General features: G+C 43.3%; 1 protein-coding gene across 2 annotated transcripts; it reads left to right on the forward strand.

Annotated features, from left to right (window-relative positions):
- The first annotated feature begins 220 nt into the window (after positions 1-220).
- Positions 221-26,505, forward strand: nova1 (NOVA alternative splicing regulator 1). Of its 2 annotated transcripts, none has more exons than XM_031871570.1 (4): positions 221-1,034; positions 9,635-9,778; positions 17,412-17,578; positions 17,944-26,505. In XM_031871570.1, exons 1-4 carry the CDS (start codon positions 860-862, stop codon positions 18,961-18,963), a joined length of 1,506 nt encoding a protein of 501 aa, XP_031727430.1. In that variant the 5' UTR covers positions 221-859; the 3' UTR covers positions 18,964-26,505. The 2 variants fall into 2 exon arrangements, with proteins under 2 accessions (XP_031727430.1, XP_031727431.1); XM_031871571.1 differs by lacking the exon at positions 221-1,034 and adding an exon at positions 6,100-7,000.

A 26,505-nucleotide genomic window follows, 5' to 3' on the forward strand; every position in this document is an offset into this window, starting at 1 on the left:
TCTGTGTCTCGGGACAGTGACAGAATTCCACTGAAAGAAGTGCAGCAATTTATTTTTATTTCTATATATAAAAATTGATTTAATGACAGATTTGAATTATCGGTGCTCACATAATCATGAAGTTGTTACATTTTGAGGTTCAGAAAAAGTACAAAGACGAACCAACAAAAGCAATGCAAGAAACATTTACAACAGTGTTAAACTATGAAACAAACATTATTTTCGTGAAGCAGTGGCTTCGGTCAATAGTTGCTCCACATCAGATGGATGTTATTGGCCTCGTCATTCGGCCGGTCAGTGGCACTGTGGTCCTCTCTGGAGCTCTCAAACTATATTCCTCCCCTCTTGCACTACAAAGGCAACAATAACAACAGCTGCACTTATCACACAGAGGACTCCACAGAGAAACATGACGCGGGGATGACTTAGAGAAAGCTTGTTCCACCACCTCGCCTCTGCGAAGCTGTTGCACTTGTTTTAATGGCCGGTCGCCCCTCGAGACTGTTTTTGTGCGTCTTTATTTTTCCAAGGCGCGGGGTTGTGTTTTGCGCGTCAACAATGAGGACCACGCTGACGGAGCGACGGTGAGCGCGTTAAACGAGCGCATTTTTACTCATTGGGATCTTTTATATTTAGCCCGGTGAAGAGGGACGAGCGGGGCTGAAAGAGGAGACCACGATCCCGGTGTTGTCTGACATTTTGATCCCTTTGAGACCGCTCCGAGCACACCACCCCCCCAAAAAACTTGTCGTTCGTATCGCGATGCGCGTTTTGTGGTGGTGAGGGCGCCGTGTGTGTGAGGGGGGAGGAATAGCGCAAATTTATCTACAGCTCCGGTGGAGGGAACATAACAAAAAAGATGATGATGGCTGGTGGCAGCGGAGCGGCCGTGGACCACAACGGGATATACTCCAACCCTAACCTCCTCAGCCTGCAGCAGCCCCTTATGGAGGCTGATAACCCGGACTCCCGCAAACGACCCCTGGAAACTCCGGCGGAGGAGGCCGGCTGTACCAAGCGCACCAACACTGGAGGTAAGAGACTGCACAACAAGAAGCAGCTTATCCACATGGAGTCAGTTGTTGCAGGAGCCTTTGCATGCACTGCTGGAAGTGTGACAGTAAAACACAGCATGCATGCAGCACCAGCAGATTTTGTTTGGGGGGGGGGCTCTTAACATGTAGCAACTGTGTTGCTGTTACTGGCTGTTACTTCGTACTCTGCATTATCTCAGCGCGGAGAGAACAGCAGGCAGCCCGACTGGTCAGCTTTGAATGTGAACCCAATCACCTCGCTGCTGCTTCACATCTGGAGTTATGCTTCTATATGAAGTATTTCATTCAGCAGTGAAGTACTGTTTTAATGTTTGACGGTGTTTATTGTGTTTTTTGTGTGGTTGGGATCTAGTGTTTTTTTTTTCTTGCGCAGGGGCCACAAGATAAATCTGCAATTGTTTCCCTAGGGGTGTAAAAACAGGTAGTTGTACTGGGGTATTTGGGTTGGGGAGGCCGCAGAGATGTGGTGGTGGGGGGGGGGGGGCCTCCAACATTGAAATTGGCAGAGAATGGACCCTTGAGTTTAGCTACTATGGAGCTATTAGTGGTATAAACCCTCGAAAAAGGCAAACCCACCTCCACCACTTCCATTTTTATTTCAATGGTAAACTCAGTAGCGATATACGACAAATGATACTATTATTCTACATTAACTATAAAAGAAAATGATTCAATTAAATGAATACTTTCTTCTTATCTATGGTATTTTTGTTATGTACAGGTATGCAATAATGAATGGTAATATTAATGTTTTAGTCTCTATTTGGTCATGTGATGAAACAATAATTTAATAGCTAGCACTGATAGCTTTCTCTTTGGCCTCTCTACTTTCCCAACAATATAGCCTCAGTAATTCTTTCCACTGTAAAATCCAACAAATTGTTTGTTGGTAAAATATATCCACAGCTAATGGTGTGTGTGTGTGTGTGTGTGTGTGTGTGTGTGTGTGTGTGTGTGTGTGTATGCCCTTCATAGCCAGTAACTAGCATGTACTGGGGCCCGTCTTAACTATACGCCACTGATTTGTCCAGAGCAACACTATGTGAGGAGGCCTTTTGTGACAGACAACAGGAGTAGAACATAAACGGCGTTGCAGTTCTAGTGCTGACAGAATCAGTAGTGAGGTCAAACCTCTTGCCTCGTGAGTACTGGATTCTATAGTTTGGGAACCACTCACCTATATGAGTCTTGGTAAAGTACAAATACGTCACAATGAAACAGTATCGCTGAGCTTTATAATAACTTAAAAACCCTGGAGACAAGCTGACTGTTCAGCCTTAAAGGGAATGACCCTCTGATCCTGCACAGTCCAGTGTTGATTTGTGTGAACACCGACAAGATAAGGACAAGACGTAACAGAGCCGAAGTGTTCACTTGAGATGCACGATGGATTTTGTAGATGTATTGTTTTATTGATTCTGCTTCAACATAACACTGTCAGGAGTGAAGTGTGCATTTTTTTAAGCAGAAATGTTGCGAGCTAAGAAGGACAACCTGTCCAGTGAAAATCACACAACCGCGTAGAGATAGTAGGGTGCACTCATTACCACTTGTAGCCTAGATTCCTATCAAAGTCAGGTTATTTATAGGTCGCGGGGTGAGCCAAATCTCAGCATCTGTTTGGTATTTTTGTCTGAACTGTCATCACACTATTCAACGGTAAAATTACAATTCTGACACATATAAAGTCCCGCAACTAACGATTATTCCCTTCGTCAAGCTATCTGTTTATTATTTTCTCGGTTAATTTGTCAGTTGTTTGTTCTATAGATGTTGGAAAGAAGGGAACATTTCAATCATCGTTTCTCTAAGCCCAAGACGGCATCCTCAATGTTCTAGTTTTGTTCAGTTTGCCGTCATAGAGGAGTAACATTCACATTTAAAGCTGGAATCAGAGAATTTAGACTTTTTTTTTCTTAAAAAAAAAATCCCTCTCAAATCGATTCATCGTTGCAGCGGGGAGTGGTGAGAATAGTGAGAGCTACTTGGTGGTTGTGGGAATGTGTGTGTGTGTGTGTGTATGTGTGTGTGGGGGGGGGCAGCAGAAAAACACTGCAGTGCCATTTTAACCATTGATCCTGATTTCTTTTTCTGGAGGAGAAATGGTGGCGGCCAGTAAAGCATCAGCAAGAAGGGGAAGTGTGCACACACCTGCCTCATCAGTAAGATGTCGGAGCGTGGGAGTGATGATGACGGCTGACTCAGTGTGCCAGCTACTGCGCATCTTATTTCAGGTTGTGATTGTTATGGTCTGCAGCTCGCAGGGACCGCTTATTCAAGAACTTTATGTTAATTAGACGTCCGCGGAGAACGGGCACCATATGTTACTGAAATTTGCTTTGTCTGTCTTTGTGTCCCATACACACCCCACCATGCGATGACAGCAGCATTATATATTTCTAACTAGCGCGACTTTACTGCACCTCAGAAATGTCATTTCAGCAGGGCACATAAGGACCCTTTTGCCACTAGACAGTATTTTAAAGCACATTCAACATCCCACATGTTCTCCATTTGCACCCCTAAAGCCACTCTAAGAACAGAGAAGTCACATGGTGTTCCTGCTTCTGGGAGAGTTGACACCATTAATTTGTAGCACGGAGACTCCACCGTGATCTTCCCCGTCCAATATCCAGGTGATGTGAACAGCTAAGCGGTGTGAAATTGCATTTGGCGGATCTTAATGAATACTAAAAATACATAATTCACTTGTTGCTGTGATTTCTGTAATGGTATCACACACCGTTTTACCGGCCTGACTATATTCATTCAAGGCGTCTCTGTGTCACAGCCCCGCCGGTGCTGCACTATTAATCGTGTCCTGATGATGGTCTGACTCTGAAAAGGCCGCCTTGTTTCCTCAGAGGCAACGGTGTTCCAGATGGCCCCCGAAACACGATCTTATCTGTGTAGAATAACCGATCACTTCGTCAAGGACGTCAACCAAACAATACCACTTGTGAGCATTCAATGTGTGACCGCCCTCAAAAGAGGTGGACACATGCAACGCATAATGTAGATTATAATGTGCTGTGCAATATACTTACTGTCACCACAACACCTTATGTTGATCATGTTAAAATAAGTGTTAACATTCAGGAACATTTACAAGTGTAACTGTTTTTTATGACCTTTAATAGCAGATTTATTGTAGCTGTTTAACATACATCTGATCATTTCTTACGGGAGATTTGAGTCCTAAAACCCAGAAGTGAGTTAGCATTTTTGCACTTCCTGTTCCCTCGCCACAAAGACAATGTGTTTTTTGAATTTGCTTTTGTTTAGATACCTGAAATAAGGTCTGTCGTTAGCACAAGCTTAAGAGATATTAACGTTTTGTTCTATTATATAAAATACATCAGTAAATACCCCTCTCCTGAATTCTCAAGCTTTTACGTGTTTTAAGAAAGGTGGTTGCTAACAGGTGGCTAAATAAGACTACAAAACGCCATCACTACAACACTAGTACGCATTTAGCTTAGCAGTGGTGATGCGAGGTGATGTGACCGTAGTGTAGCTCATTTATAGCTAACATTAGCTTTTTTCTTCTGATGGTTGTATCTCTGCTTTAAAAGTCATAAAAGTGATGTTCATTTGACGAAAGGATCTCGCTGAACCAAACGCTGCAGCACCTAAATTCAATGGAAAACTTCCATTGGCTTTTTGTGGAGGGAACCAGCGCGAAGGTAACTGAAAGTGTGGAAAAATTGATAAAACTGCAGCCTTACTTTCCCATAAAATCTCAGTTCAGTGATGGCAATACTAAAAAGCCTAACTGGATAAACTGATTTAAGATCAACTGGTCTATGTTCAGTAAAGATTCAGTCTACAGGCCCTTTTATCACTCTCCAGAATCCCTCTCAATGTATTTAAGATATTTGTAGTCCAAATAAATGACATTTAATGGTGCAAATTAGCGTAGCATTGTCTCTTAGGTGTTTGCATATGACGTAGCTCATAAAAATCAGATTTACAGGGGTGAAATGGCAGCCAATCTCCCGGTCATTCTGATAAGTATCTGATGCTAATTTGGTCCGCAGCAATGACCGAAGCTCTCTGTATATCTGCTCATGAAATGCACATTTCGACCATTTGTGTTTTATTTGACGTGTTTCAGCATCGCCCCCCCATCTCATGTGATCTACATGTAACGTTGGAAACCCACGGCCTGTTTGACAATATTGGTAGACAGTCTGATAATCCTCAGCCGTCCCTGTAATCACCAGCCACTCGACTGCGTCTGATATTGATCATGCTTTTTTCCTACCGAACTGATCATTAACATGACTGGCAGTTGCAACAAAGAGAAGAAAGCCTGTGCGCTTTCAAAGCCGAGCCCCTTGTTGCGCTTTAAGAGCTGTGGACGCTGAATGGGGGAAATGACTCTCTTTTTATCAGCATTGCCCCTCTCTCCTCAGAATGAACATCTTTCATTCATTTCTGTCTCTAATTACCCATACTCTGAACCCATGTTGCTGGCAAGCATGTGCCTCCCCAAAAGGTTGCGTGGCCAAGGGATTAGGTATGATCTCGTAATGTTACTAATGGAAAGGTTGGCACAGGAATGTGAGCTGGATTTTTTATTTTTTTTGGTGGGAAGGACACAGGTGCCCTTGCAGAGCGATGTGACGTGAGTGGACTGTGAATTTGCCAGGTGGCAGTGAAAGAGAGAACGAGAGAGAGAGAGAGAGAGAGCGATAGAAACGAAGACAGAGAAAAGGAGAGACAGATAGACCGTGAGAGGGAGTGGAGACTACAGGGAGGCTGTGTCTATAGACCAGAGCATCTCTCAGTGAATGAGATTGGTAGAATATTCTGGAAGCCATTTCGGTCCAAAAAACCAAACGGGCCGCGGTGTTACGGGTTTGATTTGTGGATGAAACTAATCAGCAGCCAAGGAAAATAAATAAATAAAAGGAGTTCCCTTTTTTTTACAGGTTCCCTAGAAAGCAGTATTAATTTAAGCTGAACCCCCCCCCCCCCCCCCAACCTCGTCCACACAGAGACACTCACACGCATGCACATTGCAGTTTTTACACACATTCAGTCACTTAAGATACCTCTCGGCATAAGATTTATAGGCGTAGTGATTGGCTTCATCACCCCCCTCCACCATTCTGCGGCACTGCCATTTGCAATGGTTGATGAGCCCCTCCGCCCTCCCAAACATGGCCGTCTAAGGGATTGGGGGTGGGGGAAAGGGAGGAAAGAAGGGTGGGTGGCGTAAGGCACGCTGCCTCAGATCACTCCTCCTCCACCCACCTCCTTCATCATCTGCTTGTGCTAGCCGTACACCTCTTCAGCCACTGTTGAAGGTCACTCCACATGCCTGCCCGCTTGCCGCTGAAGCCCGCTCCCCCAGCCACTTCACCTTTGTAACTTGCCACTAAAAAAAGTGAGTGAATGGACTGCCATACTTTATAGTGCTGCGTCAAAAGAGGCGGAGTGGAGAAGAAAATTCAATTTTTTGGGGACCGGCATCGGGGGGGGTGGGGACGTGACGTGCTGGAGGGAGGAGGCCACCCATTGGCCGAGAACGTTGTCAGTCCTGCGCGCTGCTGCAGACGGACAGGCCACTCGATGAATATGGATGAGAGCAGTGAAAAGGGTGATGCGGCAGGGAAGACCCCCCCCCCCTTCAAACCGATGCAGGCTTGAACAATGCGTGCCGTCTTTCACTGAAAACACTGAGAGCCTGCATTAGCATTTTCTCAGACAATTGAGGCTCTGGCCAGCTGCAGGCATGGCTTGGATGCTGCGGTGAAATCTCTTTTTCTGCGCCCACCGATAAATTAGAACGGCGGCGGAAAAGTCGACTGGCCGCATTCCTCAACACTACCATTGCACCTATGCCTAGGCTAACGTTCAGATCCTCTTCAGAGATTGTGCCCCGGCATTGATGGCGATCTGACAGAGGACTTGAGAAGCAGCAGATCTCAGAATGGGTAAGCCGCAAACTCGTTTTGTCTGACTTGTTGAATTTGTCCGTCGTGCTCGACTGCGTGCAATTTCATTCACCAAGGGCTCATTTGTCCATTATTGCTCGTTTTTTTTTTTGTTCCGTCGCCCTTGCTGCCTGTCAGCAGCAGGTTATTCCATTGAAATGCAGAATGGGTACTTGGAGGGGTAGTGGGAAGGAGGGAGGACGGTCACAAGGCATTTCCTCCTGACCCACCCCCCTTGAGTGACTTAACTAAACACATTTGGCTCAGCGTCCGCGTCTCTCCTCCAAGCCATCCTTCCAGTATTGGAAGCAGGGGTTTGAACTAACACCCCACTGGCTCGGCTTCCCAAATGTGCCCCACTGCTCCCGTTCCCTGGCGGATTGCAGCAACAGATTGCCATGTTTACTCTACCACATGACGCCATTAAAACCTGTTACTGTGATCTCAGTCACTAGGACAGAATTAATTATTGACTAATGACAGCAAATGTGGCTGCGAGGGCGACAGAGGGAATCTCAGTGGCTTCCTCCCCTGCTGGGTTTACTCTGGTTGAAGATGAGTAGAAAGTTACGCAGTGGGTATTGCCTTGTCTGTCAACAACAGGTCTTTGGTTGTTTGCATCCTGCAATCAGCGCCACTCAAATTATATTCTTTGTGCGGCTACAGTATCAGATATCTCGGGATAGGATCGAGGGCTCAGAAGCTTTACGGAGACCGTGTCAGACATGCATGATCTTTATTTTCTCACCAAGGTCATTTTATTGTTATTCGTTGTGAGAAAAGCGAAGAGCTGACTGCAACATAGCAGGAAATGTCAGATCTCTGGCCATCTCAAAGATCAGATGGCCAGAGATGAACAAAGCTGCTTACGTGATGTCTATGTACAGGCTTATCTTCATTTCTTTTTTGAGGATGTTCTCAGAAAAATGACATACTGACCAGCACCTGATATATTTACTAGCTTCCGATGGTGGTGATGTCTGTGCTTTTAGGTACATTTAGGATTTGTTCTGAGGTTGTCTCCACAACTGTGGCTAATTAATCTAAATCAAAAGTGAAATTCCATTAACAATCATTTCACTGTCTGCATACTTGTCAGAGCCATTGATTATGTGCACAAAAACAAGCCTGTGTCTGAATGCAACATGAAGGGCATGTTAATGCAATAAGGAGAAGAGCTCCTTGTGGGCTGTGAAATGCCTTAATGTCACAGTGCCATGTTCATTCACATCTGAATCTAATGAGTGCATTACTGAGGCAACAGGTTGGTCTTAGTGCAAGGCGGTCCACCTCCTCCCCACCATGCCGGTCAAGCCCCCCTCCCCATTCCATACCCTCCACGAAAACACAAGATGCAGTGAAACGGTGACGAACCGTGTGGCTTCGGATCAAAAAATCCGTATCACGCTACACTCGAAAGCGTGTTCGAAATCTCATCCTGCAAAGATGGACAGTGCCTTTTTCACATCTCTGCCCGTTCGAGTGACGTCACCCTTGAGGCAACTGCAAAAAGGATCGAACATGACGTCATTGCATCGGAATCAGCATGCAGAGGAGATCATTTGTAACCAGTGCTGATAATGCACCTGTGCCAAGTGTTTACCATGATGTCATCAATGTGATATTCAGAATTCAGTGGGGAATCACGTCCGCTCCACACATCTATAAATAAAACGGTTCTGATGTATTGTTAGCAGGTTCTTTAATCATATTGGGGTCCAAACTCAATATGTGGCTGATTGCTTTTTTCTAGATTAGCGCACTCAACGTGATCAGGGTTTTCTTGGAAGGGATGCTTTGCCCACTTTGGTGCTATTAGCATCGTAGGAGAGAGGAAGTTTCCCAAACTGAGTGGGAGAACCATGTTTGCCTCCAAATTCTGCACACTGACGGGCTGTCAGTCACCGACTGCTACAAACCACTGTAAGTCACAGAAGCCCCTTCCAAAATGGAGGAGATTTAGACCATCCTGGCAGTATACCCTATGAACAAATCTGTGGGATTGGTTCCCATATGTTCTTCTCACGTCTGTTAATTACGAGGGATCACTCTGGATTGGCATCCATTCGCAGCATTTGTAATGACTTCATGTGTTTGCATGTAGTCCTCTGTGTGTACCTGTATATTCTGTCTCAGAATACTGGCTACCTTTTGCAGACAGATTGGACTGTTAATTCTACACTCCTTCTGGTCACGCGTGGAGAACGATCCGTAACACTGGACCCTGGTTTTGTATTCAGTCAGAGGTTTTCTAAAACTCCTTGAAAACAGTTAAAATTAGACCTCTGCAAACTGGAAAGGAGGTCATCATTTACTCTACGAGGAAATCTGGGACAGGACACAGAACATGTCACCGTCTCTGATAAAATGTGAACGCACTGAAAGCTGCTCAAAGGGCTTCTTCCAGATACCTTCCCTATACCAGAGGAACACAGACACAAGATATATAATTGTCTTTCCCCATATAAGTCAAAGCTACGTGTTCCTATTGTGAAATATTTTTGCTTGTCCAGGGTATTGGGGGGGAGGGGGGCTGGGCACCACTATGTTTATATGATGATGTGCAGAGCTGCTTTACGAGATGTGACTCTTTCCCACTTTATGTGTGTCGTTCCCCCCCCCCCCCCGCCACAGAGGAGGGCGAGTACTTCCTGAAGGTGCTGATCCCCAGCTATGCAGCCGGCTCTATAATTGGCAAGGGCGGCCAGACCATCGTACAACTGCAGAAAGAGACGGGTGCCACCATTAAGCTGTCCAAATCCAAAGACTTCTACCCAGGTAAGAATGAATCCCTCAGTATTCAAAATCGATGAGCATATATTTATATATGTATATATTTATGAGAGGAGCGGTCTGACTCATTACCCAGCTGAAGGAGTGACGCTTTGGTGCAAGAGAGCATTTGATATGTCCTCTTCATTTAGCAAGTAATTGCAATCCATTTTAATCATAGACCGTTCGTAAACAATTTGAACTTGAGTATCCTTATGTCCTTATGTCCTTGGGGGACCAAACATGTTAGAGCTGTCAGACACAGCATTTAGGTGTGAAGGCCATTTTGAAGTTGCTTGGCTAGCATACCCGGTGGTAATCGGGCGGTCCTCCCTACCTGGTGCCTCGGTGTAATGCAGATGTCTGCACAGACTCGATACGCAATGAAGGCCTCAAAGATTTCATGGACTCAAACCAAGACAATCAACTAGACTATATACACGCTTTGCACACACATCGCCAAGGCTAATATCTTTAACAATAGGAGCCACTTTAAATCTTGTGTTTGCCAGAGATGTTCTCGTAAGTTTCTTGGAAATAAGTCATTCAGCATGAAAAAAGCATAAGAAACGACTCGTCGACTAATGAAATCTCAGTCAACTGAGACTAAAACGGTCGATTAGTCAACTAAGAGGGGCAGTCCTACTTTTCCCTTTAAGCACAGCAGGTCATGGCAAAAATATTCCTTACCTTAAAAAAAATGGACCACAGAGGTCTGATGTCGAAGCAGAAAAAAAAGGCCTTACCAGAAACAACCGGGTGTTCAATGGCATTATAACAGAGTGCATCACAACATTATTTTACTCTGTTCATATTTGTGAATACTGCTGGACATAGTTTTTGTGACATTTTTCCAGAGACCAGCCAAAATGTAGCTGTTGAGGCTTTCAGGGAGTCTCAAGTGTCACACACTGGATTGCGCCCTTCATTGCAGGTTTTGTTTATAGTATTCACGGTTTCATGTTGATGCATTCACTCTCTTTTCTGGGAAAATTGCACAGGGGTGCCATTCATTCCCCCCCAGAAAATGAGAACAAACTCTGTGACGCAGAGGACACGGCATGCATCGAAGGCAAGAATTGTGCCGAGGAGAGTCTCGCTCAAAAATGGCAACAGGGGAAGGGCGAAGCCGACCCATCTTATCCTCCGAACACAAACGCCTGAGCCGTACGGGAGTCTGGCCGTTTGTCCTTCATGCCTTAGAGGAGGCTCCGACCTGCTGAAAAGTAACAGGTGCTGAGCGTCTCGCTGCATATTAGGTCCAGATGTTTTCTGTGACTGATGCAAGCAAATAATCCCTGTGTAGTGTTGTAGTTTTTACTGTAGTATAGACCTTATATATAATCACCTTGGATAGGAAATAGTGAGCATTGCACATGACCTATGAAATATAAGTAGCACAACATATGTACAAGAGAAATACTAATATAATATTTATAAATTATATTATACATTTTCTACTATAGGGTCTACAGTCAGTCCTCTTGCCTTAACCATTATACATTTAAAACAGAAAGGTTGAACTGAATTTTCCATCATTATGGCTACCTTAAATATTGAATCTGTCCTGTGACCTCTGCAATTTTTGAGTCTTTGGATCATTTAGAGCGCAAAATATCACGCTACTTACAGGAAAAAATGCACAACATGGTTTGAATTTGACGTGTTCTGTAGGGAGTTACGTGTGATATATTGGACTGACAGAATCGTGGCAAAGAAGTAGCCGACGGAGCGCTGGGGGAGAGGAAAAGAAGGATGTGCGAGCAAATATTTCTCCTGTACTTCTCTCTTCAAACCATGTTTTTGCTAGCCACGATGAAAGGCACAGAGGACATGGCCCTGAAATTCTCCACATACGAGGCCAACTATGTTTGAGGAAAGGAAGCATGGCTACTCCATTGGCATGACAACAAATGAAAAGGAGCGATATGTATCCTTATTTCTCTCTTTTGGATTGTGGAGGTGTTCGTAGGCCACCACCTGCTCTGCCCATCCCCCTACTCATTATCGTGATGAGTGAGAAGAGGAGTTCAGGGAGAGGGTGCTGGCAACGATTTGATTGGGCGGTTGCTCGGGCCCACACAAGTAAAATGAAAGGAGTGCTACTGTACACTGCAAAATAGCTGGGAAGTCAGTAGAAGCTAAAGCTTTAAAAAACAACAACAACACTGGCTGTTTTAAGTACGGGCAACTTGGTAAAGTTTGAAACTGTAAGATATATAGAATTTTAGAGGCAAGCAATTCAGCATGTCAAAGTTCTCAGCTACATCCGTTGTATCTACCGTTCATTGTTGAATCAGCTGCAATGTGGGCTACTACAGCATGCTAATGCCATTACACACAGTTCACGCCCTCCACTCTCATCCTGCGGCAGTCTGAGCACACTCCAACCACAGCACAATCGCACACTAGAGAAATCAAGGGACAACAACCGATGCAGCCATTTTCCTCTGCAATCCTCTGTGATGGCTCGGTCTGAGACTTCCACCAAACTCGCGTCTTCCATCCGTTAGCGTAAACCGTGATGAGACCGTGAACACAAAGGTTCTTGATGGGGACTGTGCAACTGTGGCGGGCTGAGATGGACGAGCGGGGACGGTGAAGGGTTGTGTGGTTGAGCCATGATTGTGTGACAAGGGGGAGCAGTCCCAGAAATAGCCCGTTTCAATCTCTCTCTGTGGACATGACCCCTTCTCCCAGCTGTAGTCAAGCTGCTCCGACGCACGCCAAGTTTCCTCTTTCCTCCTCCCTGCTCACTGTTCCTCTCACATTTGGTTACTGGTAGTTGGGCGAGTTCAGGCCAGATAAGATGACATTATACTCCTCTTAAAATTCAGTTTGCATGCTCGCCTCGTGACGCATGGGCAGATACTGTTTTTGTTTTCACTATTTGGTTTGAACCCATCTCAACTGTTGCACGGCTGGATTTACTCAAGCCCCCATAAACGCAGCTCGCTATGCGTTCATCCACTTGTACCGCGCATTCAGCACACACACACCTACTCACGCCTACTTACACACATCCGCATATTTAAGCAGCTGCAGAGAGAGCTGTGGGAGTTCACGATTCGCACACAAACTTTGAAACTAAACTTCAAGCCCTTCGCTTGGTTCAGCTGGCCTCCGGCCAAGTACGTGTATTGAGTAACGTTGTGCAGCACAAACAGATCAGGGTGTTGTGATGTCATAGAAACACTGGGTGTATGTTTTCCATTATGTGATCATTAAAATGATCACATAATATGTGACAATATGTGACCTCATACTGGCAAACACCACTGTTCCATTTCCTTCCAAAAGTAGCAGACAGAGAAACTACAGCAAAGGCACAGTTTGCAGTTTTTCAGCTGTTTCTCCACGTTTTCTCTAACGCTCCCTATAGGACAGTATCACATCTGTCTGGGATGACATCATGGGCGGGGATTTCAAACTAATGGGAACTGCAGTCTTTCTCTCTCTGCAGATTCATGTCTGGCCTTTGGTGCACAACATTTCTTCCTGGTGGTCAACTTCCACCAGGAACAGTTGTTAGGCTGTAGTATTCTGAAGCACTGTTCTGCTTTATCCTGCTAATCTTCTCTGCAAGCACAATACCTGATCTTACACAAGGAGGTTAGTTTACTCGTCACAAGGAGTAGTGCTCAGCCTGTGAATATAGATGATGATGCAATCAGGGTTATCTCTGCTTTGGGTCATACATGTTTAACTGTTTGCATGTTTTAAAATGTGGGCATTTAGCAGTCAAGAGAGCTCCACTGAAAGACACCCAGCAAACATTCCAACTATGAACAAAATGTTGAAACAACATCCTACCTAGACCTAAACCTAACCTAGACGTCGTTAGAGGGTTGAAATATAACATGCAGTCTTCAACTTTTAAAAATGATTACATTTCTGTACGCTGGCATTTCTTTTCTTTTTCACCAAAATCCAGTGTAACCAAGCTTGGTTGCACTTCACTGTAACTGGCTGGTTCAAGCATGATGATGAGCTGGAGGCTTGACAGGTTACATATGAAAGTACTCTATAACACTGTTCGGGTATGAATTTATACTCATTAATATCTCAAATGTTTGTAAGTCAGCATGGGGCGACTCCTCTGATTGTATAGAAGTCTATAAGAAAATGACCCTACTTCTCACTTGATTTATTACCTCAGTAAACATGGTAAACTTGAGTTTGTGGTAAATCTTTGGAAAACTTTAGTCAATGTCAAATTTGTAAAGTTCACCGTTTGCGAGTAAAAACGTTTTTTATTTATTGTTTCTTTTTTTATTTGTTTCAAAAAAATGGCCCAGTAGCCATCACACCACCCTCCACAATTTGTATTAATTTTATTAGCTTTGTGTAGCTCCTCCTTTTACGTTGTACATCACGGTACATGGAGTCCACACTACAATCTAGCAATTTTAATTCACGAATGATTTCATTTGTTAGTTAGAATTAGCATGGAGTTAGACATGCTGAAAGGATTGCACAGTGACGTCAACAATTTGTTGTTGTTGACAAATCCTGTTTATAGACCCAAACCAACTGTGAGTGTATTCTACTAACAAGTATTGTGTGTGTGTATCAAAGCACCAATGAGTCACACTGTTGCACTGGGTGACATGTTCTTTCATTACCATGAACAAACACACCGCAGGTTATCCCGCAAACACCGACCTGCTGCCCCAGATACTCACTAGAGCACCAAATGTGTATTAATCCACCGCTGAAAATAGTCCCCAACAAATGCACATTTCCTGTTGTTCAACTTGTCGCTGCTAAAAATGACAGTGCCTAGCTGTTAAAGGAAATTACTGAGCTTTCGAAAAAAAAAAAGATACTATGTATTAGGGTATTAGACCAGTTTTTATAGATGTAGTAGAAGCCAATGGGCTTGGAGCTGAGAGCCACTGGCAGGCTGGGGAAAGTAGTGAGCAACAGACTAATGCGTTGTTGATATTGGTCTTTTCATGAGATTTGTTGACATATAACAAAAATATAGGATATTGCCAGTCTTACCCATTAAATGACCGTTTGACCAAAGATTATTTGTACCTTCAAACAATTGCAGTTTTTGAGCAAAGCATACCTTTAAGTCGTATCCTGCAAGACTGCACTTTGTGTCAGTATTTCCTCTAAAAGTAAAATCCCTGGTGTATTTTAATATGACACACACATCTGATCCTACTGCAGATTTCTGCATGCAGGTATCCTGTTTATCCCTACATTTGTAATTTATTGGTAAAAAGCATTGCTTGACTGTCCAGGTACCAGGTACATGATAGTTTCTCTGCCCAGTAAAAAGTCTTTGATAAGCATGGTGTGTTTACTAGTCTTTTTCAAATACGGCAACAGTGATTGTTGGGAACTTCTTGTCAGACGGTTTCCGAGTTTGTTTCTGATTTAGTGGATATAAATAGCATGCTACAAAGGTTCCCCACATTCAAATCAGTGTTTACGTTTGAGAAAAGCATGCCATATGGCAACAGCGTAACATGATGGATAGATACAGCACTCGGATATCCAGCAAAAACATTCCAGCTCAATTTGTAGTGTGAATAATTACTTTGAAAAATCTGCTGATGTGATGACAGTAATTACGGGTGATACTTTATGTGTGGCACACTAACAGTCTGAATAAATCCGACGAAAGATTTAAATGGGCTGAGGCAGAGGCAGGTTCTCATCACAGGAAAGCTCAAGTGACAAGACAGAACTATTGAAACTTTCTTACTTGGGGATCGAGATAGAGTCATTGGTTTCTCGGGGGAAAAGCTGAAGGCTCTCGGGGGCACTAACACCTTTTTCACTCCACTCCTGCAAAACAAGAGGACGAGCCAACTCCCAGCTTTTATTATGAAATCCACAGCCCTTCAGGCAAAATAGGATGCAAGCAATTTAGGAAGTGAAAAGCGCTGAGAACAGATATGTAACATTCAGATTTAGTCTTCATGGTGTGTCAAGAGTTGTATTCATATATCATGGTCTCTGCCTTAGGATAAACTGACCTGGGATCAGCGCTGTCAATCCTTTCTATAGAAATGTTTAACTAGAGGTTGCCGTACCAAGCAAAGTAGAGGGACCTCCTCACCTAGCAACGAATGTTGGAAAAATTAAGAAAAAACAATGATTGCTCAAAGCAATTTGTCTCCTAAGGATAAGTCTAAGGAAGAAAATCATCGTCTGAAAGCCCCACTTTTTATGTTCACCTCCAGCGTAGTTTTGCATACGTATTACTTCCAACCTCCTCATATTTTATATTTTGTATCCTGGCTGCATACACAAGAGCATTTCATAGACCATAAATAATGTCCATATACCATTACCTGCGGCATATTCACCAAAAATAGAAACAATATGGAATAACACTGTTTATCTTGTCTTTTTCATTGTCAAACAACTGACAGTGGATGTTGAACATGATCATACATGATCTTGTATGATGAATACATGTGCTGACACAAAAAAACAGGTCAAGGTTCAGTCTGTCAATAACTTGTTTGTCTTTCAGCAGGATTTATATTTTGGTTTAATTTGGTCACCCTTAATAAAAATAAGAGTGTAAAATGTGCAGGACACTATCTCCAACAGTTTTATTTCAATGTTCTTCGTGCATTGTGCAGTCCTTTATGTCTGTTCTCGAGAACGTAACCAATAAACTATGGCAGTATAGTTAATTGCAGGTCAGGTGCCTAATTCGAGATTCCTATTACTTTTCCTGATCTGCTTGAACTGACCCTATATGACTTTTTACATCCATTATTAGAAATGTATATGGCATATAACCAATCAGGTTGGACTTTGACTAATTTCCCTAGATTAATTTTGAGCATTTCCTGAGTTCTGATAAATGGCTAGGAGGGCCGATGACGATCTGTGTGTGTCACCCAATCTTATAATTTTAGATTCAGTTGAATTAGAAATGGAAACGCCAACGATGAAGTACAGCAGCGCCTCTCTGACGGCCTTATCAGCTGCTCTTCCCATTTGCAAATTTGACTCAATTATTGGAGACATTTTCTCACTAAAATATATGCCTAATTGACATTTTACGCCGGGAGACATTTCCTATTGACTTCAACCGGAGAACAGTGAAACACTAAAGAGGCAGGAAGGTTGATACAAAAGGGAGAGTGTTTTAAAAAAATCCTGCAAGCAAGCATAAAGGACTCGCTGTTGCATCACCTGTTTCCACGGCTCGGCCCCTTTACCATGGCAACGGAATGCCGGTTGGGTCGTCAATGTGGGTGTAGAAAGAAGCCTAGAGGAGGAACAAGCATGTGTTTAGTCTATTAGAGCTTCAAGGAAAGGACGGGCTCAGTAATACAGCCCTGAAAGAGTTACATCATTGAAGAGGAATCCCCCCCCCCCCCCCCCCTACCCCTTGTGGCTCGCTAACCAAGCAGTGTTCTTTCTTTAAGCGGTTTCTCTGTTGATTGTGTAAATGAAGTAAGCGAGGAATAGCTTAGTAATTGCGTCTCTTTGTGAAATGTCAAGGAGCATTTGTCACTGCCATCACTTCTTCATATAAATGTAGATTTCCGTCCAACCCCTTGCAAATCCCTTAAATCTGCTCGCCAAGTACACACTCGGAGCACATTACAGTAACTCATCGCTTGTGTTTGTCCTCTCCCTCCTTTTGTCATCTCAGGAACAACAGAACGCGTCTGTCTGATACAGGGTACAGTCGAGGCCCTCAATGGTGTCCACAACTTCATCGCGGAGAAAGTCCGCGAGATGCCCCAGAGTGCCCAGAAACCCGAGCCGGTCAGCATACTGCAGCCGCAGACCACCGTCAACCCAGACCGTGTCAAACAGGTGAGATACTGTACAGGCAGTGAGGATGTGTGGAAACTGTGTGGTGGGGACAGGTCACTTCCAGGACACCCTGTTTATTAGTCATCGGCCTTACTTGCTCTCGGGGCCATGACCTGCAGTCTGGTGGGGTCAGGAAAATGTGAGAGTATGTGGTTATTTTTACCTACAGTCTTTCATAGCAAGACAGAGCCGTGTGGCAGCTGCAGCCTAAACCCCTGGGATTAACAAATCGCTGAGTAAAGCAGGGGCTGGTACAGTACTCTGACTCAGTGAGAGACATCCCTCTTTCCGACAACCATGTATGCTGTTAAACCTTTCCCCTGTTACCTTTTTATCGCTACTTCAATCTTTCTATTTCTCTACAGGCCAAATTGATCGTGCCCAATAGCACAGCTGGGCTGATCATTGGCAAGGGCGGAGCCACGGTCAAAGCGGTGATGGAGCAGTCAGGGGCCTGGGTGCAGCTCTCCCAGAAGCCAGAGGGCATCAACCTGCAGGAGCGGGTGGTGACCATCAGTGGGGAGCCTGAACAGAACCGCAAGGCCGTGGAGATTATAGTGCAGAAGATCCAGGAAGACCCTCAGAGCAGCAGCTGCCTCAACATCAGCTATTCCAACGTCTCGGGCCCAGTGGCCAACTCCAACCCCACCGGCTCCCCATACGCCAATACGGCCGAGGTGCTGCCCAATGCAGCCGCAGCAGCCGCCACCGCCTCCAGCCTTCTGGGCCAGGCCGGCTTGACAGGAATGGGCGCCTTCCCCGCCACCATGTCCAGCTTCTCTGGCAACGATCTGCTGGCCATCACCTCGGCCCTCAACACGCTGGCCAGCTACGGCTACAACACTAACACCCTAGGTCTGGGCCTCAACCCTGCAGCTGCCTCTGGGGTCCTCGCTGCAGTAGCAGCTAGTGCCAACCCGGCTGCTGCCGCCGCAGCCAACCTACTGGCCTCCTACGCTAGCGATGTCTCCGGAGGTGCTGGCCACCATGCTGCGAGCCTCGGGGGGTTCTCGCTGGGTTCTCTAGCAGCTGCTACAGGGGCTTCCAATGGTTACCTAAATGCTTCATCCCCACTGATGGCCTCCTCCCTATTGGCAACAGAGAAGTTGGGGGACGGGGCCAAGGACGTGGTTGAGATCGCTGTGCCCGAGAATCTGGTTGGTGCCATTTTGGGGAAAGGAGGGAAAACGCTGGTGGAGTACCAGGAGCTAACGGGAGCCCGCATCCAGATCTCCAAAAAGGGAGAGTTCATTCCTGGTACTCGGAACCGTAAAGTTACCATAACAGGGTCGCCAGCCGCTACGCAAGCAGCACAGTATCTGATCAGCCAACGGATCACTTACGAGCAAGGCGTGCGCGCTACCAACCCACAAAAGGTGGGCTAAAAGGAAAAAGAAGAGGAAAGAAGGAAAGGATGAAGACAGAGATAGAAGGGAATTGAGAGGGTCACGATGAATAGAAAAAAGAAACGTCCAAATATCTGTTCAATATTTCCGTATCAAATGAAAGAATCACAAAAGGAGGAGGTGGGGGAGACAACCAAGATAAGTGTGTGTGATATGTGAATGTGTTTTTAGGACTGACGTCCTGATGTTTTTTAAAAGTTTGTGTCGAGTCCTTTTGACGATGGTGATCAGAGTAAGCTGAACTGGTCCACTGCCAAGCTGCAGATTCAAGGGTGAGGCCGCAGGGTTTCACCCTCCTCCAAAACCTCATAGCTGTTTTATTTTGTTGTTTTGTTTGGGTTTTTGCTGGTTTTAATTTCAGTTGCGAACCTCAGCTCCCGGTGAGTTGAGTGAGTTGGATGAAGCTCCAGCCAGCTGAAAGAGCTGTTTTACAAACCTTGCTCTTTGTGTACAATGCAGAAGGCGTTGTGAACAGGGGTGAGGTTTTATGACAAGCACCTGAGGTAATCTCCGTCTACGGGGAAGCAATCTGCGCATAATTTCTTTAAAGAAGTCATATCTATGTTGACGTCTGTCGAATTCTGGCTCATATCATAATTGAAGTTTCTAAATTTGGGTATTTTATATTTCCATCCTTTATTTATTGACATTGTCTCATTCAAACACAAATAGATAATTTAAACCTGTGAATGCAGGTTGATCTGAATGTAAAAACAATATTAGCCTATCGCTATTTTTTATTTACAGGGATCAAATATTGTGTTGCAGTGAAAGAAATGTATAACTTAAAAAAAAAAAAAAAACCCAGCCTGGACTTCACTGCTGCTGAGTATAGTTCAGGGGTTGAATAATCAATGTGAGATGATAGAGGAGACACACAGGAATGTATGAATATATATTTTACACAAAACACATCCTCGATGATGCTCCCACAAAACACGGAAGCACATTTGCATATTCAGTCACAGCTACAAACATGGAAATATGTCGTTTAACCCTTTCTTGGTGCTATAGGATAGGTTTATATCTCCTTATACCATGAAATCAGAACCCCTCTGGCGGCTATTAAACTAAAAAAAACTGATGTGTCGTCCAGCTGTTAGCAGCCCATTGGATCTCACCCAGCCTCTCACCTAATAAAAAAGGATTGATTTCAGCCTGTCACAACGAAAAGCAATCCAGTCTTAATATCTCAAGTCTATCCTTGCTCCCAATGCAGGTTTTTTATTTTCTTAATCTTCTAAAAAATTGGCCATACTCTACATTTTCCCTGACAATACGTTTGCCTTAGTCACACATTTCCCAAGAATTAACTTAAAGCTCAGACTACCTTGAAGCAGTGTCTCACAGGTTCAGTCGGCACTACAAACGCGTTTTGATAAGAAAAGCTGTATGAACCAATATCTGTGAACAAAGAAACGAATGCCTTTACATTAAGGGTACCAAATAGTCATGACACACACACACACACACACACACACACACACACACACACACTAATGAAAGGAAAGTAGAATGACACTTGAAAAGAAGGGTTTGGCCTCACTTTTTTTTCTGGGAGCCATCCATCCCAATTTGCATCAAGAGAAAACAAAAAAAAAGCTTCAGTTCATCCAGGCAGCCTGTTATTGTCCCCAAAAACACGTTAGCGCTCACTAACTGCAGGCGTATTCGAACGTCGCACAGTGTTTGGGCATCGTTGTCTTTTTATGGGCAACTGTCGGTCTAATGCAGGGAGGCTAATTCTCCAGAGCATTTCCCCGAGCACTCGAAGATTACCTTGGCTTCCTTCTGTGCTGCTATTCATGGTGTTCATCCTGAGTACACTGGGTCTCTGAAGACTGCACTGTGAGACATTAAGAACACAATGTAAAGCGTGTCTGTCCCCCACTGGGACATGAGTATATTTCAATGTGCACATCTATGTCACGTAAACCAGACCCCACCAATACCCACAGACGGGATATATTATATTATCTACAAGAGCATTTATACTCCAGCGTCTTGTGATGTTTCTGTTTACCAGTACCAATGCACTGCGCTTCAATTAGCGGGCCGTTGTGTTTTTTTCCCCGATCAGCGAATCACAAATTATTCCCACCGCACTTTCCTGTTACGTCCCGGCTCTAAAGACATCTTTCAATTGTCCCCATCAACCCAAGCTCTATGACCAGCTTCCTGAATTCACGGTTGTGAGGGTTAGTGCTGAGTAGTGTCCCAAGAAATTCAGAAGCTCTCTTGTTTGTGTTGTTTTTTTAGGGGGGAAATTTAACTCGTAGCCTTTTTCATTTTCATCATTCACGTTTGAAGGTAAATTGAACCTTTGTGTGCAAACATTGCAACAGTCAGCCTTTACCTACTACACTGAAACCTCTCCTTTCACCACGCGTCCTGGAAGACTTTCATGCTCATACATAACTACAATCTGGCCACTAGTGAAATCATAGCGTACGGATAACTTTTTACTGCCCAGGATATTTAGCATATAATAAGATACAAGCACAAAACAAGGGGATGTTTTATCAATGCAACTGGACTGCTTGACTGCAAGGGGGACTCTCTGATCATGACATTGTGCCAAATGCTATTTCTCTTCGCCCTCACATTGACGTTCCTCTCTCTCTCGACATTCTTATTCCCCCCTGCATGTTGCTGTTTCTCGCCGATCCAAGACTCCTCCCACGTCCCGATCTGTCTGTGCTTCTTCCTACACTGTGCTCTCCCCCTGTTCCTCCCCCCCCCCAACGTCTTGTCTTCTCATGGGTGGCACGCTGGCGGTGGGAGTTATGCACTATAGGTCATAAGGGTATGAAAATATTTCCCCAAGCCGTAGAGTTCACAAGGCTAAAAATGCACAGAAAACACCTGCCTCCGAAACTGTGACGCCCACAAGACCAACCAGCAAACGTTAGCTCAAAGTATCAAATTCCCTCGATAGAAGAAGAACAAGCGTTTAGATCGTGAACTATGGCCTTTTAAGGGAAGAGAAAGTGTTGTTGTTTTTTCTCTTCCACAAGAAGGCAAATCTTGCTCGATTAGATATTCACACGTCGGCTGAACAAACTGACCTCCAGTTTCCAGCCTCTCTAAACAAAGCGCAGTAAGGAACGGAACGCATAAGATGGCGCGAGCAAGGCGGGAAACGTGTTTGTGACCTCAAGCCGAAAACAATGACATCCTTTATGCATATCCTCTTATCTGAAAAATGACTAGAATTCATTTCTGTGGAAATACAATATGTCATGTCATATGATCTATATGTACTTTATTGTAGCTATTCTAGTTTGTAGTCCAAATGCAGTCCAGCGTTGTCGATACAATGTGAACTATGTTATATTTGTGTGGATGATGAGAGTGCCAACTAAGCCTGATTAAGATTAGCTTTGCGATTTGTTTGTGCATTATGATGACTCATCATCAACCGGTGGTGTCCATATTTCTGTCATTGATGATTTAGTTTGACAGTAAGAAAATGTAAAGAATATTGGAAGCAATATAGTAGCATGTTGTCCTGTTTTGTGTTCTATGTCTGTTGTATGAACCTTTGAAATTACTAAGATTTTGAATGAATAGGTTTACATGTACTTTTTGTAAGTTATGAAAATGCTGCTATTTGATAAGTAAACTATACAAAAATATTTTAGTTGAAAAGATGTCTGGTCTGTTGATTAGAAACATGCTCTAAAAGGCTGGAGCATAAAACGAGGTGTATAGAATGCTATACAGTATTGGTAAGATAGTAAAAGTAATAATAGACTCCATAGTACAACCTGTGCCAAACTAGACCTCCGCAGCTTCTGAAAATTGTAGATGTGCGATCAAATGTTAGATATCAATAACTTGTTTAGAAGTGCTGATCAAGTGCCAATCAAACACCGTCTTTTAAGTTAAGAAAAAGATAATCAAATACATGACTTAAGAAAAACAAAGGACAAAGAACTTTTTTGTGCATTGTTTTATCCCATAGGTACATAGAGTAAGAGTTAAAGATTGTGATTTTTATGGATCCATGTTGTTTTACACTCCATGCATCCCTTGTGTGTTTGTTTGACCTGTGGCTTAAGTACTGCTGTCTCACAAAATGTCTCTATAGGCCAGCATGGACTAAAGCATAACATGTTATAAGCATTCATAACATACCATTAACAATCAAAAATGTGTTTGTGGAGTTAGGTGTTATCTTTTTGCACGTCTTCTATTGCATGGTATCAAAGTAAATTATGAGGAAAAAAAAAAAAAGCTACAAAAATCTGCGAGGTGTCTCTCGCAAAACGTTCAAAGACATAACGCTGCATGCGGTCAAATGTAAAGCACTTAAGTTTACTCGCCTCATGTTAAAAAAAAAAAAGAAAGAGTTGTTTTTTATGTTGTGAGTTGGGAGGGAGCTCATTATCGTCATGTTGGCCGGAAAAAAAAGACACACACATCTCAGATCAAATTCTAATCAATCCAGTTCATGTCTCAGCACATCATCAGAGAAGATATTTTTGATTTTCAGGTACAGTGAGGAGTATTAAAAATGTGAAACAAGCAAACGTGAAAATGTTATTCAGTGCATTGGCTCCTTGTGTTGTCTTTTTAGGATATCGGGCATGCATTTCTTTTTACAAACAGGTTGAACCTCATTGAACCTGTCCCATAATGTTTTTTGGATTCTTGTCACAGCTTGAAAGCCCAGATCTAATCTATGAATGTACCCATTTACTCTTTTTTTTCCTGTCGAATGTTATATCAGTCTTTCATGTAAATTCAGGGCAGGAATGTCAAATACATGTAGAGTTAATATCTATGTCAATAACAGATTTCAGCTATAGTCAGGTAGGCCTCACGCGGCCACAGTCATGATCCAGATATGTTTTTAACACAACTTCCGATTCGCTGTCAACATTATCTTGTTTGTTTGGTGTTGCATAAATGCACTTTACTGATCAGTGGGGTCATATTGGGTGTGAAATGAAGCAAACCATGTAGGCTTTCAACAGATTTTTCTTCTTTATTGTCATTCTTTTTCGCTCTGATGTTACTTTTATTTATTAAGTCCCTTATACTGTATATGGTCTCATGAATGATGGAAAGGGCTGGAGTCTCAGACAATATAGAAAAGTAGCACCTGTTTTCTCACTCGAAGGCATCTCCTTCACATTCCCTTCAGCAGAGGTTTGTGTCAATCACTGAGTGCTTTGTTTTTAACCAACGTGTGAAACCAGGAGGGGGATCTGTACACTTTTGGCCCTTTTGTGTCCTCTTTTGCTTTAAATTACAAATTTAGAAAGATGGTTTTCATTTCTCCAGCAAATTGAGATTGGGCTGAAGGCACTGAGGGCAACCCTGTCTCCTACAAAGTTATGTTCCCATACAACTAAACTGCGCTCACAATCACGTTGAGAGAGAAACTCGTTTTCTCCAGGATTACGGTTGCCGTTTAAAATGGTTTGGAAAACTTTTAAACGTCGTAAATTGAAACATACCAAAAACAATGCTACGAACAGACTTCGTTTGGTTTGGGCAACAAAAGTACTTGATTTGGTTTCGTAAAAAACATCACGGTTTGCCTTAAAATGACTACCAAACTGAAACAAAACCAAAAACTACTTGATTTGATTTAGTAAAAACATTATATTTGGGCTTGAAATGACTATGAAATTGACAACAAAAGTATGTAGTTCACATTTGACACAAAGAGCATTCTGGGAGAATGTTTGTTTGTCCCTTTCACCACCTACATCTCCTCCCTCTGAGGACTTACGCCGACTCATTTGAAACTTATTTGTGATACGTCAAAAGCAATCGTGATCCACAACAATCTACGTATTTCACTCTGCAGTTTTGTTGTATGGAAGCGTACCTTTTAAGACAGGCCTGATGCACGCTCAAAGTCTGGCTGATGTTACAGTCGGATCTGAGAGACACCATCGGCACCAGCAAAATGCAGATTGTCTCTGCCACCTCGACGTGATACAAAGGGAACCTATTCGGCTTTGAGTGGTAAAGGCCTGGTTAATGTCAATTGATGTTTCTCCTGTTATTTTGTGTCACAGACCCCTGTCGTTGCATTTACTGCTTCACATCTGAATGCTAATTGAACTCCAGTATCATTCCAAAACTTGTTGTGTTTGTTTTTATTCTCACTCCAAATGTGTCCTGGACGTTCATCCGCCCCCACGGAGCCCTTTCACGAGAAGGCTAGGACTGGTTTTTAAAACACTTCAAACTGACTCGGACTGCTCGCTCCTCTCTTAAAAAGCCTCTTCTCCCTGAGTGTCACTCTCTCAGCCTACACGACGTCACGATTTGTGTTCCGTTACACCGAGCACCTGCTGCTGTGTCCACCCTTTAAAACGGATTAAGGTATTTCTGAGCCCTTTCGTCTGAGAAAATGCGGGATTCTTTGCCAACCTGACATGAGGCCATTTTTGTCTTTGACCCTCTGAACCTCCCATGAACTTAGTTGACCTTCTCCATCCACGAGAACTCATTCATGTATGTGTTGGATATTTGACACCATTTTATCTGTCAAACTCTGCGAGACTGTTCTTTTCTTTCCTTATCTGGACAATTCTGCAGGGGTTGAACGCTTGCTTCAGTGAAAACTGAAGGGAGCATGCCAATACCTTGCAACCATTTCCACATCATTGTACATTTTTTTTTCCGGGTTTTGTTTTTTTACTTCGTTTAACCTCTGTTCCTTCCATTTCAGAGAAGAAAAAAAATGGACTGACAGCATAAGATCAAATATTCCAACCTAAGAAAAAGTGATGTTTTCTTGTTGATTGGGTACATTTCTCTTGGATGTTAGCGACTACAGTTCTGTCTTTCGTTTGTGACGAGGAGAATCTGTCAAAGTCCACAGTGTTAACTACCTAAAGGGCTTTCTAGGACAGCATTTATATGTCTTTTAAAATGAAAGTATTCAGAGATGAGAGGAAAACGTCTTTTTGTGCCATTTTAGAAAAAAAAAAGAAAAAAAAAGTGTGACAGCTTTTTATGGCAAATATTTGTCAGCGAGAGTGCCAAATAATTCCATACTGAGCCAAAAGGCAGCCAGCCTACATAACTAAATGTTAGATCACTGGAATGGTTTTGTCCCATTTCCACTCCCCTTGAAAAACATCACCCTAATTGTACAACGTTTGAGCTCATGTACCATTATTGTTATGCTGCCAGTCTGTTTTCTGCTTTTGTCAGAGAAACATCTCAGAAGCAGTATATTTTCTAAATGACACAGTGTTGGTAAAAAAAAAGAGACAACAGCTACTATGGTGAGGAAAATGAGCGGATTTTAAAAGTGTCATTGTTTTTATTATTAGTTTATTTGAACATTATTCATTAATAGATTTAACGGTAATGACTATTTAATGTAACTGTAGTACTGTGTTTGTAAAAGAAATTCAGTGAGTTGTGTTTTATGACTCGTGGACTACCAGTGAAGTCAGCATTTCAGTGTTAATAATTGAATTGTTTTTTAAAGATTATTTTTGCGACGGCAACAAAGAGTCATTATAAATGTTCATTTTAACATCA

The sequence above is a fragment of the Anarrhichthys ocellatus genome, unplaced genomic scaffold (genome assembly GCF_004355925.1).
Source record: "Anarrhichthys ocellatus isolate YVR2014 unplaced genomic scaffold, GSC_Weel_1.0 scaffold59, whole genome shotgun sequence".
Taxonomy (NCBI): Eukaryota; Metazoa; Chordata; class Actinopteri; order Perciformes; family Anarhichadidae; genus Anarrhichthys; species Anarrhichthys ocellatus.

Excerpts from the sequence above, each read along its gene's own strand:
- nova1 (XM_031871570.1), top strand. The coding sequence starts at position 860 with ATGATGATGGCTGGTGGCAGCGGAGCGGCCGTGGACCACAACGGGATA. Across the intron at positions 1,035-9,634 it reads CAAGCGCACCAACACTGGAG|AGGAGGGCGAGTACTTCCTG; the intron begins GTAAGAGACTGC and ends CCCCCGCCACAG. Across the intron at positions 17,579-17,943 it reads ACCCAGACCGTGTCAAACAG|GCCAAATTGATCGTGCCCAA; the intron begins GTGAGATACTGT and ends ATTTCTCTACAG.